The 18020-nt window shown below is 39.8% G+C and overlaps 1 protein-coding gene across 3 annotated transcripts in view; it reads right to left on the reverse strand.

Annotated features, from left to right (window-relative positions):
- Man1a1 (mannosidase alpha class 1A member 1) overlaps nucleotides 1-18020 on the reverse strand; it is a 173663-nt gene that overhangs the window by 62205 nt on the left and 93438 nt on the right. For all 3 annotated transcript variants that reach the window (XM_050137957.1, XM_050137958.1, XM_050137959.1), the window contains exon 6: nucleotides 9563-9657. In XM_050137957.1, coding sequence (XP_049993914.1) covers nucleotides 9563-9657 — 95 coding nt within the window. The remainder of the gene's footprint in view (nucleotides 1-9562; nucleotides 9658-18020) is intronic.

Here is an 18020-nt window from a genome sequence, read left to right on the forward strand (position 1 = left end):
AACACATGTAATCATAGCCGAAGAGAAACAAACGAATGCATGTTGATTGTGCCACTTCCCGCACACAGCTGTTAGAAACGGCATGCACCTTAAGCTGGCTTATGGAATTTTGATTGTGCTTCCCGGTGTGTGTGTGTGTGTGTGTGTGTGTGTGTGCGTGTGTGTGTGTGTGTGTGTGTGTGTGTGTGTGTAGGGGGAAGAACAGCTTTATTCCTAAATTTCGGACAACTGTTCACTGTTAAAGCCATTACAGTAATTGCACCGGATCTGTTTATTAATTTGTCACAATTAAGTCAATACGAGCTTTACTAATGTCCTATTACTTGATTAGTTTTGAAAGTGATTATCTTAAGAACTCAACTTAATTGGAAGCCTCTCAATTTACAAGGTACATTAAACTCTCGGTTGCATCTTAAAATTATTCAAACACATGCAGGTCAATTACCAGTAATCACTGTTTTGTACAAATGTTCCACAGAATCTATGACATGGTATGACAAAGAGGGAGAGCGAAGCTTAATTAATCTTGTTAAACTCCCACTGACATTTGCAGGATAAAAGGGCAATACGAGCATTCGCAAGAGCCTTTCTGGTCCGCTACTCAAAACTGCAGAACGGGACAAGCGCAACTCGTCACCTCACAGATGAAGATAATTTGTCGTGATGGCAAAATCACCAGCTTGCTCCGCCTGCACCCATGCCCAGCTGCACGCCGATTTCCAGATTCGTAAATTACAATTAATTCTTGGGACTGCCGCATCACTTTTCCTTCTCTAGCTAATCAGAGCCCACTATCAATTATCGCTCATCCCATTTTCCAGAACGGATCGACTGAAGCTTTCAGTGCACAAACAGGAGACACCGTGCAGTTATTGCACCAGTGAGACAGGGAGGCCTTCAAAAATTATTGGCTAAGTCTGAGTATTTTATATCATGCTTTCAACCTCCACTCAAAGACTGAGTACATTGTGTTGATTATTTATAACGATTCACAATCGTAAGGGCTGATAAAGTACCTTTGTGCCTGGTGTAATTTTCAAATGTCTTTTTAAACTCCTTCATAAACTTTTCCACTCGATTAATTGCATATCTGAAAGGCCCGCCCCACACTAACAATCTAGTCTTGAGATCAATCATAGGAAAATTGACTATTAGCTCATTAAAAACCCGGGGAAGTCAATTCCTTGAGAAGTGGACTCCATTGTGCAAAGGCACTGGATGAATTTATCTGCTGTGACTTGTCCGTAATCTAAGTTCCGCACACAGCAGAAATTGAAAAGTGCCAGGGCTGATTTGCTAGCAGTTGTATAAAAGTGTGAACAGAGTGAATCGAGCTGAAGCTGTGAAACACTAGCTCTGTGCATTTAAAGACTACTGAGTTCCTGGTACCCAAGCATACATGAACGTCATTATCTAACACAGGGCGACGTAACTATTTAACTACTATGGGAAAGGAACTGACCACACTGAACAATCCACTCCGCTGTGTTTTGAAATAAGGTTCTCTGTGCCTGAAACTGGAGGGTAAAGTAGGCTTCTGTAGTTGGCTCCTGCCCTTCGGTTGATACATAAGTACTTTCTGAAGGGGTTTAGGTAAGCTGGATACCACCTGTGATAAATCTTTACACCTAAGTACTCATATTTACCCTTAAAATGAGTTTCCTTATGCAAGTACAAAAATACCTAAAAAACGCCTAATTCTTGGTTGAATGCACCACCAACTAAGGCACTGCATTCAGATGGCAATGTTTCTGCCCCTGTGGTCCTAGAAGCACAGCAGGTGTCTGTGAGGATGGGAGTTTGGTCAGGAGGGAGGCTGGGGCGCAGAGGAACTGAGCATGTGCTCACTGGCAGATAGAGTCTGCTTCTTCCACGGGAGAATAAAGACACTTTAAAATCCATTTACCTGTGTCAACTTCGATTATGACAGAGGTGGGAAGAAAGGAATGCTTAGGCATCCTGAGGCTCTTCAGATCCCCACTGCTTCACCCTGGGGAAGCAGCAACACCAAAGCATCCTGTGCCCAGACTGTGAGTTCTTTACCTTTTCATAAAGGAGGCTGCACACAAACCACACTGAGAGCGCTTGCCGCTATTCTTACCACCCACCGCAATAAATAAATGTCTTTAGTTTGGTTAAGCTTCTGAATGCATGGCAGAGATCTAAGGATTCAAAGATCAATGAGAGGATTAGCTATTCTCAGAGAGATCTTGGTCCCCTTCTCACCTGGTGGGAGGAGGGGCCTTTTCTCTCTTTGGGTCCTCCTAAGGGATTCCTTACTGCTGCTAATGAAGCCTGAAGCCCCAGCTATGTTTCTTCTGGAAGTGTCTTTGCTATTAAAGAGTTACCCTGAAGTTCTTAATTGAATTTAATTAAAAATAACTTTCCTTTTGTTCTCTGCCAGTAAGGGTCAAATTTCATTTTGTCTTTACATATAACAACAAAAAAAAAAAATCAAAAAGGAAAAAGAAAGGCAGACAAGCAAAGTATGGGAGGAGCACATGTAAAATCTATGTGTGTGTGTGTTTTTTTTATCACTATTTGAAGTTAACTTTTCTTTTCTTTAAAAAGCAACAAACTGCTTAGAGGCAAATGGAAAATATGCAGAAATACTAACAGAAGCAATACAGAATATGGCACCTCCCCTCAAACAGTGGAGACGGCCACCTTGAGAAGTTAGGTTCTACGAACCACTGAGGCTTATGGATTTTTCACCATAAGGACGGCTTTCAGAGTCTCGTCTTGGACCAACAGCAGCTTCTGAATCAGACTGAACATGGTTAGAAAAGCAGGTTACCAAGCCTAACTAAACGCCACTGCACCATAAAACGGGCACAGGGGATGCAGCACCTGAACAAGCTCTCCAAGCCACAAACACTGTGAAGTTTGAAAACTTTGGTTCTACTAAATTATTGAAGGTGTTGCCTATAGGAAAAGACAGGTCAGCTGGTCCTTCTGCTCCTTGCTAAGTTTAGCTCGAAATAATTAATATGCCAATTCAGTATATTTTGAAATGATATGTCCTTGACTACTTCACTTTGTATGCTAATTTTATGTATCCCATTATCCTCAATACTGAGAGTAGGGCCATACATTAGGAATGAATCCAATGTGCATTTCTTTCTTATTACTCTGCAATATTTCTTTTATGTATTAATTGGATTTCCACAAAAATCTTTTGGGTTCAACTTTATTGCTGTTATTTTAGATTTAGTTATGAGAATACAAACTTAAGAGAGCTAAGAGAATGGCCCATGTTTTAAAGCCACATTGATAATGTCAATAAATACTAGTTTTAACTATGGCCAAGTAGCAGCTAGAAAGAGGTTGTCATTCTGTTTATTTTTTTCCTCATTTTAGAGATTATTTTTATTTTACAGAATTGTACCTGGTAAAGTAATTCTCTGATAATTAGAGTTGTAATTTCTAAAAGAAACAAAATTCTGTAGCCGGGAAAGCAGATTGGCTGGGAGGGTGCTAGCCCAGTATGCTCCCAACACTGAAAAGACTGGGTGTAGTGGTGTTGGGCTGTAATCCCAGCACTGGAGAGCTAGGAGGATCAGAAGTTCAAGGTCATTCTTGGGCAAGTGAGCAATCTGAGGCCTGCTTCATATACGAAACTCTGTCTCAACTGCAAGAGAAGAAAAGAATCCCATCAAATGGCTGATGGACTAGTTACCACAGTCAACTAGTCCAGACTTGCTAAGAAGAAACCTTTAGTTTTTTCAGGACCTTCACTACTAGGACTCTTCAAATAATATGAAAGTATGGGCCAAGGACTTGCCAATCCTATTCTCAAATTAAATCAAGAATGCCTGACTTTCATGGGTCAGCCAACGTATTCAAAAGGATTACAGGATGGCCCAGGAGCTGAGGCTATGTATAATCCCAACAAAGTCCCACCGAGGGAAAGAAAGACAGCCTCTGAGATGCCCAACTCACATGCAGCCTTCCTGTCCATCACTTCACTTACTACATTCATTTCTCTCCATAGAAACCTTCTTATAGATCTGAGTTCTGTGACAAGGTTAGGGCGAAACGGGCCGTTTTCCTGACCACTAGCATAAGTGATTTCCTCCCACTCACCCTCCTCTCCTATGTCCAGGCAGCTGTGTGTTATGCAGAACCAAACCTTGTTCCTAAGAGCTGTGAGATTCTAATTCATGACATCATCACTAGGCATACCAGTTTAACGATCTTCAAGCAAGGTTGACCGGCATTTTCTGGAGAATCGCTGTGGCTAAGTGAATTAAATATTTAAGACAGAAACCCAGTAATAACAAAATTCAATCTGGGGAAAGATTAGCTCAAAAAAGGAGGTCAACTTAAAATACGTAGAAAACCTCATTCTTCTGGAGTTGGTAGAAGTTGTTTTGGGCTCCTAAAGATTCCCGAGAACATAAAATAGCACGAACTGTCAGGTGAAGCTTTGTGTTTATACGTGCTTAGATCACTGGTCTAAAATACTGCAAGATAATTAAGCAATAAGCTGTCTTTACCAGGAAATCATTAAATCAGCTTGCTCTCCTTCTGCTCAGAAAATATTTATTGATATTGTTAATATCCCGCCTATTTAGTTAAAGTATGGAGTTGTACTTGGCTTCATTTGCAAACAGTGCTCTTCCTTCGGATCTGAAACGAGAAACTTTAAAAAAAATGGGACTCAAATATAAATAAACATTGAAGTATACACGTCAATGACCAAGTGAAGTCAAACATTTAAAAAAAAATTTAAAAATAATTTAGGCCAGGAAGCAATTTTCTCTAGTTTGTCTGTTAAAATTCCCGAGTAAAAATATATAAGCATTTTTACAGCATTCAAGCATTACTCAGTAACTCAGTAAGGGGGTTATCACTATCTATATAGGATAATCTTTCTTTGTTAGGAAACATTAAGCTATGTATTATTCCTAATTAAGATGGTGTTTCAGGCAAAGAAATTTAAAGCCTAATTATAAGAATATAAACTATAATGTAACTCATAAGTACAAGTATGTGCTTGGCCAGATAATTAAGATAGTGGGTACATAAAGTTTTATCAAGTGGGAGGGAACAGGTGAGGGAGCGGTCCCACGTTCATCATCCTGCAGACTAATGAGACCGACTCTGAAGAGAGAGCAGTCTGGTCCCAGCACATCCCCTGACGGTGAGCAATAAACACACACGCTGCAGACAGTCCCACTAACTTAATATACCCACCCCACAAGTGTCGGCTCAGAAAATCCACCAAGAGAAAGAAGGGATGAAACAATCTAGCTAAAACGAACTCATTTATCAAGAGAGACAGAATAATTATTAGGAATGCCCAGGCTGCATGTGTGGTGATAGACGTGAATAATGGGCACATTAACTGCATTATTTTAAATTAAGAACACACTTTAGAAAACCAAAAATCTAATAGAAGCCTTCTCCACACCCCCGCTTGACTTATGCCTAGAAATAAAAGAGTGGTAAAATGCTTGGTTCTGCAAACCACAGAGGTGAGTTTCTGCGGCAAGCTAGAGAAAATTAAACGCCAGGTCCCCCTGCGACCAGTAGTAGTGACATCAGACATCAAACCTGGACATCCATCATTACAGAAACTGGGTTATACAAAAATCTAATCTGCTAACACGACATTGGTTTTCGTTTGAAAGAGGCATTGTGTAACTTGCATAGCCACCCTCTCCAGCACGCACGCCAGTCTGGTCATCTCTCGTAACACCGAGGCGATGAAATGACCACTAGTTACACAATCACAGTTAAAATGCAGCTCTTGAATAAGGATTTGTTCCAGCTACAAGAAAAGATGTCCCTGTCCCCGACACCCCCACCTCCGAGTTCCCAAGACAGCATATAAGGAAATTGGGTTCTCTACATATTTTCCAGCTTATACATAAATAACGAAATTCAATTTGTTCTATTGGTATTTTGGCTCCAAATATATAAACCTTCCCAATTCAAAATACTGCTTGTTTTAAATTCAACCCAGTAAGCAGTTATCTATGCTTGGCAAAACTATCCTATATTTATAAATTACAAATGTGAGTGTACAACACCACACACAAAATATATATTCTGCTTTAACAACCGGGACTGAATCCTGAGGGAGTGGGCCTGTCTGTTATCCTCTTCAATACAACCAAGTGAACAGAAGTAGAAAATCTTCCCAAGATTTAGAACAAAACATCGCCACAGGAAAGACACAAAGAAATGCTTATTTTTGACAAAAGAGAAGTAAAGAAACCAATTATCTTTAGGTGACGACCTGGATATTAGAGGAATGTGCACACGTCATAGCAATAAGTTCACATTCTGGGGGATGTTTTCAAACCTGAGAAGTCCTACATTATAATAACGCAGCCATCACTCAATGCTTCCTCCAAAACCAGTCAGCAATGACAGAGTGTCCTCAAAGCCCCCCAATCTTTCCACCAGTTACATACCTTGGGCACTTGACAAAGTCTACATTGTCTTGTTTCAAGAAGGTAATTAAGAAAATATGGGTTTAATGGACTCAATTCCCCACATCTCCTTTAAAATACTCACTAGTGGCAGCCTTCAAAAATTAGAAAATTCCCATTGCCAGCTGTCCCCTTTCCTTGAGCCTCACTGTGAAAATATGAATTCAGAAAAAAAAAATGCCCACTGCTAAAATAACAGCAAGACTGCTGCCGATATATGCAAAATGCCATTTTCCCCTTATCCGAAAAGTTTCAGATGAAATCTCAAGCTTTTCAGTTGGAGACTGGGGTCATTTAATGTACTTTAATTAGACAAATGAATATGATGAAGAATCCTACTATAATTTTGCCAATGCTTATTTTATGAATTTGGGGCATGTCATTGCTATTTGGTACACAGGACTGAGAGTGGATAAAACATTTAATAGCGAAAACAGCAAAAGCTCATCTAAGTTGGCAACGAAACAAAGCAAAACAAAACAAAAACAAAAGCAACCAAAAAATGTCCCTATCAGCTGCCAGGTGATTACATCATTTCCTTTAGTTTAAATGAAAACATTGGAAATATATAAATGAAAATAATCATTTTTTAAAAAAAAACATATACAATATAATCTTTGAAGTGATGTCCTAATGCAAAATATTGTTCAAAATAGGGATGGTCATGAAAAATTTGAATGCCTCAGTTAATGAATGCTTGACCATCATAAGCACACACACACACACACAGATTCACAATTTAATAAGTATTCCTTTGTGTACTGAAAAATATTTCCATAGTACACTAAAAATCAATTTGATTAAGAAAAAAACTACTTCACTATTAGAAATAAATATGAAATAAAGTTAATATTTATAATTATTTCAAGACACATCACAATGTTATAAAATGTTCAACATATGCAACATAGGCCCATACCCTTCCTGCTAGTTTAGAAAATCTTTGTTTAATTGCAGAAAGTCACAGTATTGGCTCCAATGAGTCTTAGAACAAGTTAGAGTCATCATATACTCCAGGTTCTTAAACCCAAGCCTCAGGTCCTACGTGGACTCCCATGGAATGATAGGGTTTTGGAAATTGGTATTTAAGGAATATACTTTTTATCAGAAGAGGTCCCCACTGGTTGATCAAATCTTAGTTCGTGAACCTGGGAAGGGTCACCAAAGGACTAGTGAATTAGCCTACCTTCCACTTTATAAAGGAGCCTGTAGACTTTAAAGAGATGGTTCAAAACAAAATCTTTTTTTAATATTTATTTATTTGTTTATTATGTATACAATATTCTTTCTGTGTGTATGCCTGCAGGCCAGAAGAGGGCACCAGACCCCATTACAGATGGTTGTGAGCCACCATGTGGTTGCTGGGAATTGAACTCAGGACCTTTGGAAGAGCAGGCAACGCTCTTAACCTCTGAGCCATCTCTCCAGCCCTCAAAACAAAATCTTAAGAAGCTGGAGAGAACCAAGAAGCAGGTCTCTCGGTAAGCAATTAGTTTACCACTATGCTCATAATAGCTTCCTCAGAGGACAGGGGAAGGGAGGGAAGGGAAATCGAATGAAATAATGATACAGTGTTTTTGTGACCAGATCTTACTGAAAGTAAGAAAACAGTATCTTTGTCAGGATGTTACCTACAAATATCAAGTCTGAAGATATGGGAGGTAATAGAAACGGTCTACATAAGCCAAATACAAAAGGCATCCAAAAGCCAAGCTACTGCAAGCCAAGCTCACATACAGTCTTGCCTTGAGATCTTGCAGAACATGGAAAGATAATTCAAGTTCACAGATCCATAGGCTGTGCCTCAGAAGCCCTGGCGGGGAAAACAGGTCCTGAGCTATCTTACTACCTGATAGAAAAAACTAGCTCAATTTAGTACTTAATAATACTTAATAATTCTTAATAATACTTAATAATTCAATAGCCCTAGAGTAGGGCTTCCCCATCTTTCTGCTGCAACATGCTCAACATACTTCATACTTAGACACAAAGATTCACTTAATGAGTTAGACACAATTTCCAAATTGAGTTAGTAATTTACAAATGAAAATAAAACACAGAATCTTGGGGGTTTTCTTTTTCTTTTTATACTAAAGGAAAAGAGAAAACAATCGAATGATGATTAATTTCCATGATTTTTCATGATTTAGTTGAGGATAAAGTGTTGCTAAAACAAGTAATTATGTGTTGCTCTAGTTTTGTCAAACCACTCTGTTGCTTCTTATGGTGTTTCTAAGGTAAATAAAGCATCTTTATGAATACGCATGTACGTGGACATAAACATCTGCCATTTACTTACTGTCTGGCCTGATAGATTGATTACCAACCTCTCTGTGACTCTAGTTCCCTATGAATAAAACGGAGAAACAACTGGAGTGACTATATTGGGCTCCTCTGGGAGCTATATGTGTAACATCTGTAAGAACCGATCACATTTTATGTTGATCATTGCAGCTTAAAACAGAATTATTTAATTGATGAAATACTAAAACCACAATGAAAACTCAACTCACTCCCTGGGAGAATGCTAAGAAGTATTTGGCTGGCTTGTTCGTTTGTTTTTAATTAATTGAGACAGCATGCCAGTTTTCTCTCTGCAGAGGGGCTGGTTGATCTGTCAACGAACCATCCCCCTTGCTCTTTACAACTGTGGGCCTGACAGTCACAGCTGCTCCCAGCCTCATAGATTCAGATAGCAGCTCTTTAAAAGGTCTGATTAGTCTAAGTGTTATTTCTCTGCAACATCTCCATCTCCGAGAGTTTAAACAAAGTAAAAAAAAAAAAAAAAAAAACCCTAGCGATTTGCTTAAACAAAATGCTTTCCTGACTACTCTTGGTAATTATGGCGTGGGACATTATCACTCAGACAAGAGTCGTATAAAACAGAGCCAACTTGGGCTCAAGTCTGCTTTGCATGGTTCTGCTAGGATGATGGTAAGTCACGACAGGAGCCCATCCAAGGTCAGAGAACACTGAAGGGGTAAGAGCTTCCAACACAGTTCTAAGACACTCAATTGTCACTCGCTGTCAGCAAAGTATGCATGTAATAAACCATCTCACAAGGCCACAGTCTCAGATATTCCACCTTAAAGTACGTTGTTGAAAATGAAGACTTTTACCTTTTCATATTCAGCAATGCCCAAGGTATTCCAGAGGGAGTATGAAATGCAGGTAGCAATTTTACCCCAAGTTCCACTGCTTTCTTTCGAAATATCTGAAAAGTTAAACAATTACGTAAGCTACTATTGCACGTAAAACATAACGCTCTCCACTATTATCCATTTTTAGCACTTTACCACTCATCTGCAATCACAATGAGTAGAGCTGAACTGATCCAGGGGCCAACGCACTGGGGGTTCTTACGCACTACCTTAGATATACCTTAATAGGAGGGCGTGAGCACAGCACGACTCAGACATGCGTGTCTCACGTCCTCAGTCTTAATTTCTAGTTTGAGTCGGGCCTTTGGAAGTATCATAGACCATCCAGGTAATTTCTATGGGTATGCCAGGAGGTGAACGCCCTGGTTTTGGATAACATTTCTTAGATTGAGAACTAGGTGGGCTACTCTAGACAGTTTCTTCTTGGGGCATAGGGAAAAAAGAAATTTTAGAAAGACATAATCTGTATGTTATCTAAGCCCTTTCGGGTTTTAACTTTCTGTGATATTGAAGGAAACAGGTAAAAGTTAAATTAGGTACAGATTCTGTCCATAGTGTAATAGGAAGATGATTCCCACAAATACTTAAAACACAGATAAACTAACAGGTGGGGATGGCTAAATCTTGCAGGTGTTCAGCTGGATCATCAAGGCTCTGTGGTGGAGGTGGCCTTTCGATGAATGGCTATGACACCGACCTGGGGCTAATGAGAGAATGCGGAGAGGTATTAGGGGTGGACATGGTCCCCCCCCCCCTGCGGGATCAGTCTATCACAGATGGATGCATGATGAACCTGCAGGATAAATAGGATACCTCATCTGACCAAATGGGTACACTGGCAGGTAGGGTGGTATCTACAGTCTAGGTCAAAATCATAGAAAAGCATACAATCAAGAGTAAGCTTTTTTGTTGTTGTTAAAATAACGAAGTGCTTGGAAGCAAATTTGGTTGAACTGTGCTTTAGAAGGTCGACTGAGATGACATTTGTTCAGTCATTGTTCAAATCAAAATACTGGCAGATTCACTGACGGAGGGCCAGCTACCACCTTTCCTGTAACAGTTATGGCACTGGTACCTTGTACCTTGAAACTGTATGACGTCATTTGGTGTACTGCTCATTCCTACTACCTCCTCAACATGGAAAAGGCTGACCTAATACCATGGAGGATGATGGCAAGGCCCTTCCTCCATCTGTGTGTGAGCATTGGGTACAGGGCTTGTCCAGGAAGTCCTACGTGTAAATACACATTCTCCCAGGGAGAATGGTTCCTCACAATTCCCATCCCAAGACCTGAGCCTCTCTAAAGAGAGACCCAAGGACTTGGCTCCAGAAGGGATGGGGACCTAGTCATTCTAACATGGAAACCCTCACACAAACTCTACCCTTTCGGAGTCTAAGTCTCATTTAATAAGGAAAGTTAGAAATGAGTATCAAATGAAAACCCTGGCAATCAACTGAGGTAAACTGATATATATTGTATATAAATAGAAAAAAACATATATTTGTGGTATATAGAAAAAATAAATAGAGGCCTTTTGACCCACAAATTATCAATTGTCATCAAAAGAGATAATTTCTGGGATCAATAGTGTATGGAAAAAAGATAATAATAATAACAACAGCAGCAGCAGTAATAATAATAATAATAATAATAATAATAATAATAATNAATATCATCCATGGCTCCATTCCTCCTTCCCATTCTCTGCCTTACCCTGAGAATTCCAGGCTGCCTTCTATGGTAAGGATTTATGCTACCACTGCCTGGCCATCTGTGGACTTTCTGGTTTGCACCCAACTTTTAAAACTGTTAATTAACTCCTTTTCAAGACAGTTACATAAGATAGAAGGCAAACTAAGCAATTAAAACACCATCTTGGATATAAGCATATGGCGTGTAAGCTAGAGACTTGGGATTTGAAGGCACAGTGCCTGTGTTTGAATCTCTGCTGTACTGCTGCAAGTTGATTCATCTTGGCCCCATTGCTTAATCTCTCTGTCCCCAGATTTCTTGCCTAGAAAATGCAGATAACAGCAGCATTTGCTTTGGGAAATTTGTGGAGAGAAATAAACAAGTCATTATGTTTATGGACCTTAGAGCAAATAGTGCCCACTCCCTAGGTTGGGTGTGGCTTTGATGATCATAATAACACACATCTCCGAGGACTTTGCACAGTTATAGTCTGAGGCTATTTCTTTATATAATTCTGATTCGGTCAGAATTAGACTCACCCACCTCCAAGGCTTGATTATGAGCTCAAGAACTCAGCCCCAAGTTCTCATTACCTAACTGCATCCCCATCCTCTTCCCATTCTTTTTCCAGCTCTTCCCTTCTACTCCTAGAACATAGCACAATTTGGGTATCTTGCTGTTTTCTGAAATCTAATCCGTCCCACACTGAATTAGTAATTGAATAGCCCAGATAAACTTGCCTAGTTCCATCACTGATGATGTTGAGCGAATCTCTTGGACTTGGTTTGATTTGCTAACCTTCAGTCCCCACCAGGTGTACTGGGGTTAATTCTGACATGACATGTGCATAGCTCACCTGAAGATTGGTATAGGCCATGTTCTCACCACCAGGTAAAATAAAAAAGATGATTATAAAAACTTTTCCCAGGTAAAATAAAAAAGGTGATTATAAAAACTTTTCCTATCCTAGCCTTCAGGCTTTCTCATTTACATTAAGCTGTATAATTTTAACATTTTTTGCTTCAGAAACCATTATGATTTTGGCTGTCCTACTATCTTTGTAACAGCTCCTATGAATCAGGCCTGTCTATCATCTCTGTTCCCTCAAAGACTGCTCTGGCTGTAGCTTGTGAGACTTCATAGTCACAGATTCCTGTGCAGGGTCTGACAGTATCACAGTCTTTCTTTAGCCAGTTCTCTCATTTTACTGCCTCCTTGGAACCCATCAAATCCATTCATTCTCCAAGGCCCAAGTCAATTCTCAACTCCAAGATCTTTGCCTTCCATGAACACCGACTCTGACAGCTTGTGAGGCACAATGAGGTGTTTGCAAAGGCATGAGACAGATCTCAAAATGTTTTCATGTCACCTAATAATTTCCCCTTCTTTCTGAAAGGAGAGAGATTTCATATTTTCCTTCACTTCATGCTTTAGTCAATCCAGAATACCCATTTGCATTTAAATTCGTTAATATTACCACATCATTCAAACACAGAAAGATAGTTTTAGGGGGCTGGAGAGATGGTTCAGCGGTTAAGAACACTAGCTGTTCTTCTAGAGGGCTCAATTCCCTAGCACCCAGATGGCAGTTCACAACTCTTTGTAACTCTTGTTGCAGGGGATCTGACAGCCTCACACAGAAAACACCAATGGACATAAAATAATAATAATCATAATCATAAGTAATAATAATAATAACAAAAAGATAAATAGTTCGTTCTCAGTTAGTGGACAGGAAAGTCGTGACTTTCCAGCTCAGATGTTGGTCTTCATGGGGACTGCTCTCTGAAAGCCTAGGATATTCTTAGCTCTGGGAATCATTTGAATATCCCTCTCAAGAGAGTTCTTCCAAACAGCCCTCCACCCAAGTTGCCCATATTCCTTTAGTATTTATCACATTATCTTGTATGCTTCTGTACCTACTTATCACATTATAATTCCTTATTTACTTATTTGCTTTCTGGTTTGTTATTTTGACAACCCAACTAGATATCAATATAAGAAAAGCACTGGCTAATATAAAACAAAACAAAACGCAATACCACATCAGCAACCCAGAAGCTGGAATTCAAAAGGCCCTTTAATAAATGAATGACTGAATCAAAGGTTAACTTACAAGTCTGAGACACAGTGATAAGACATCACTGACTTTACAGTGTTTGCAATGTGGGTCAACACACTTCACCAGTCTGTTATTTTTAGCAAATAAATTATCTCAGGAATTCTGGAGTCTCAACCCTGGATGTAATTAGGGGGAAAGTGCAAAACACTTTTGGAGAAAAAAATTGATTGTCCCATTGATGCTTTAGGTAATAAATGTACTCAATTTCAATTCTCACTGTTATTTTCTAATATTTAATTTTTTATTTTAAATTTTATTTATATGTGTATGGGCACTTTGATTGCATTTTGTATGTGAACCACATATGGGCAGTACTGGAAGAAGTGACAAATCCCCTGGAACTGGAGTTACAAACAATTGTGTGTTGACACGTGAGTGCTGAGAATCAGACCCAGGTCTTCTCCCCCACCCCTTTTTAAAATTTATTTTATATATTTATTTAAAATTTCCACCTCCTCCCATCCTCCCATTTCCCTCCCACTCCCCACACTCCCCCTCCCCCATGTTCTCCAGTCCTAAGAGAAGTCAGGGTGCCCTGCCTTGTGGGAAGTCCAAGGCACCCTCCTCCATCCAAGTCTAGGAAGGTGAGCATCCAAACAGACTAGGCTCCCAAAGAGCTAGTCCATGCAGTAGAATCAAAATCCAGTGTCATTATCATTGGCTTCTCAGTCCGCCCTCATTGTCAGCCACATTCAGAGAGTCCAGTTTGATCACATGTTCGTTCAGAACCAGTTCAGCTGGCCTTGGTGAGCTCCCATTAGATCAGTTCCACCATGTCCGTGGGTGGACGCACCCCTCACAGTCCTAACTTCCTTGCTCATGTTCTCCCTCCTTCTGCTCTTCATCTGGGCTTTGGGAGCTCAGTCCAGTGCTCCAATGTAAGTCTGTGTCTCTATCTCCATCCCTTGCCAGATGAAGGTTTTATGGTGATAAGCAAGATATTCATCAGTGTGTCTATGGGAGAAGGCCAGTTCAGGTACCCCTCTCCTCTGCTGCCCATGGACCTGGTTGGGGAAATCCCCTTGGACACCTGGGAACCCCTCTAGAGCAAGTCTCTTGCCAACCCTAAAATGGCTCCCTTAGTTAAGATATCTTCTTCCCTGTTCCCATATCCACCCTTCCTCCATCTCAATTATCCAATTCCCCCAAGCTCTCCCCAATCCTCCCCTTCTCCCTTCTGTCTCCCCATCTCCCCTTTTCCACAACCCACCCCCACACCCCTGCTCCCAACTTTTGCCCGGTGATCTTGTCTATTTCCAATATTCAGGAGGATAACTACATGTATTTCTTTGGGTTCACCTTCTTATTTAGCTTCTCTAGGATCATGAACTATAGGCTCAACGTCCTTTGTTTATGGCTAGCCCAGGTCTTCTTAAAGAGCAGCCAGTGCCCTTAACTGCTGATCCATCTCTCTAGTCCTCCTCCTATTGTTTGAAGAAAAGGTATTTGAAAGAAGAGTCCAGACTCAAGAAGAGAACATCTTTCTCCCCCTCATGATGTGCACATAATAAAAGTAGCTTATAAAATTAACACTGCTAAAAGAGTGGAGGAGGCACATCACAAATCATTCTAAAAGGCAATTAAGCTCCAAGCAGCCCATCTTGGATGATGTGCTAAGCCTCAAATTATTACAAAAGCACACTAGATGGAACTCTGTTGGTCCTTCAAGGGGCACAGCATGACGGCAGGAAGAGGGCTGGTTCCAAGTACCTGGGGTCCAGGGCTGGTCCTGCTCCTGCTTCCGTCAGTGTCTGGCTTGATTTCCCCAATATAACAAGAGAGCTGGCTGACAGATTTTGTGTTTTATCATTAGGAGAAAGTATAGCATAGAAGTCACTAAACTAGAACTAAAGTATACCTGACCGTGTGTGTGTGTGTGTGTGTGTGTGTGTGTAAATGAGAAGCAAAATCAATGTCAACTTTTCAAAAGGTTCTGCTAATGTACCACGAAATTCTGAGCCAATCTTGGTTTCCAAGGTTTGTTGGCACTAAACTTGTCAGGGAAGATTTAAATTGAGAGGGCAAGATGGCAACTCATAAAATGTAACCCTGCTTACAACCGAGAACTTCCTATTCCCTCACCCTTCTTTTCCTAAAGACCACTAAAAGAAAACAGTTTTTAATAACTACCCATCCGTTGGAGATGCGCAGACATTTTAGGATCCAGCAAGAGTTTTGAAAAACATTTTGTGTGATAGAGATTCTGATTGCATTCATAGCAAAAGTCAAAACCAATATAATTTGCTGAAAGAAGGTCAGCACTATGATGAAATAGCTTCTCAAGTAATCTTTCATGCATATAGCTAACAAATATCTTTAGATAAGAACTTTAATGGCCCAAAGCTAAGAATTTCAGAACAAACACATCAAATCCGAATCTTTTCATTACGTTTAAGTAACATCACTGTGGTCTCATTGAGTTTTGGTTCAATGTTTTAAGCACTTGAAAAGTTAAACTCCATCAAGTAAAACATTAATCTCTTTACTCTACCCTTACAGATAGGATCAGACAAGGCTATAAATAAGATGTATTGCTTTCCTTGTCTTTCTAGTTTACAGTTCCCCGAAGAACTGTATGAGAGTCATATATACAACAGAGCAAAGAGCAAATGAGTAAGAACAGATGGCTGCAGAAGAGAACACTCTCACCCCGGCATGCTCCAGTTTGAAATGTACGCTCCTTATCGAAGTCTTTCTTAAAATGCGTATGCTGAAAACTTCATTGTCAAAAGATCAAACACTAATTCTCCATGAACATAAACTGAGTTTACCTCTATTCATTTTTACTACATACAGCCTTCAGTGAAAGGTGTCATCATATCTATGACAATATCTTCTGGAAAAGAAGTGAACTGATACGCCATTAAGTGAGGTGATTAACTTGCACATAAAATGAGCCAAATTCATTCACTCAACCAATTTGCACTAAGAAGATACTCTGGCTTTATTTTTATTTAGGGTTAAACTTAGAAAGGTTTAAATATTAAACAAAGATACATAGGAAAGCTAATTCAGCAGACCTTAAAACTCAGTGTTGTCAGAAGTCAATGACGTCCCTACGCCTATAGACAAAGACCTTCTATTCAGCTTAAATGCTCCTGTATTTCACTCCCAATTCCATCAGTGCATAGCAGCTCTAGCCATCTCTTTTCATGTCATTCGTTTGTTTTTAATATGATGTGTATGTGTGTATGCACGTTCCCATGTGTGTCTGTCCACATGTGGTGTGTGTGTGTGTGTAGGCCAGGGGATGATGATGGTATTTTCATTATTCTCCATTTAATTTTGTTTTAAACACTTTTTAAATGTGTGTGTATGTGTGTGTGTGTGTGTGTGTGTGTGTGCATATGTGTACGTAGGTGCCTACACACATCTACCATGGCATGTGTGAGTATGGAGCTCAGAGTACAACTTGTGGGAGTGAGTTCTCCTGCCTTGTAGGTCGTTTTCAGAGACCAAGTCTGATGGCAAATGCCCTTACCTGATGATCTAGCCGAGATTATTCTTTATTTACTTGGCTAAGTCTTACCAGTTCAGCTCGTCTAGCTTGTCATCTTGCCGGGGGATCCCCTTCTTTGCCTCAGGGGCTCTGAGGTAACAGGCAGGCCACCACACCTGCCTAGCTTTTACGTGGCTGCAGGGGAACTGAACTTGTCTTTACTCTTGCATGGTATACCTGGCCAGCAAATGGCTTATCCACTGAGCCACCTTGATAGCTCTCTTGTAATTCTTTTGCTTAAGAAGGCCTATCCCATGTGTGTGTCCCACCTGTGTGTTCCTCCTCTTGTATCTTTCCTTTGCTTAACAAAAAAAAACCTAAAGCTGAAAGATTTTTTAACCTGAGAGCTTTAGCATATTTATTAAACTGTATTATGACTTCATTTAGAAACCATATGACTTTTTGTCAATTGTTCGGCTACGCTTCCATGTGATTTTCTATGCAACCATTCAACTTTTGGCTTGTAAATAATTAAGTGAGGAGAGTGTTGTGCATTTAAAGCATTAATATCTTTTCGACTTTCCACAGAAATGATGTGTATGGTTCTTAGGTCCATAACCATGGACCATTGTCAAAGAGAATCCATTAGAATCCCAGAGACATGGTATTTCTCACATATGGAAGTACAGAGGTCTAAGTGAAATAAGAAACTTCAGATTTTAATTTTAAAATGCAAATGCAGATACTCTAGCGAATAGGCATTTTAGGTTTCATCAGCACTGGAGATCTAACAAGGCATTGTACATGCTAGGCAGGCTCTCTACCAGCGAGTTATTTCTTTAACCTGATCTAGAAAAGATATTCTTTTTGTCATAAAAAATTTAACGCCTAGTGAAGTTTTAAAAAGAACTTGCTTTTATGCTTTCCTGTAGTCAAAATGAATAAATGTTGATAAATGAATAAAATTGCATTTGATATTGATTTTTTTTTCCTGAGAGAGAATGATTTCATTTTTTAGCACTTAAGTGGAGGAGGATTTAAAATCAGGCGGGCAAGGTGGAAAAAGGGAGAAATATTTGTGAGAATTCTAGCTTCTGTCCAAGGGCAGGCAAGCTACCACTACATCATCGGCTGCCTCCTCTTGAAACAAGTCCTTTAGAT

The sequence above is a fragment of the Alexandromys fortis genome, unplaced genomic scaffold (genome assembly GCF_014885135.2).
Source record: "Alexandromys fortis isolate MF-2015 unplaced genomic scaffold, M_Fortis_MF-2015_v1.1 scaffold_14, whole genome shotgun sequence".
NCBI classification, from domain to species: Eukaryota; Metazoa; Chordata; class Mammalia; order Rodentia; family Cricetidae; genus Alexandromys; species Alexandromys fortis.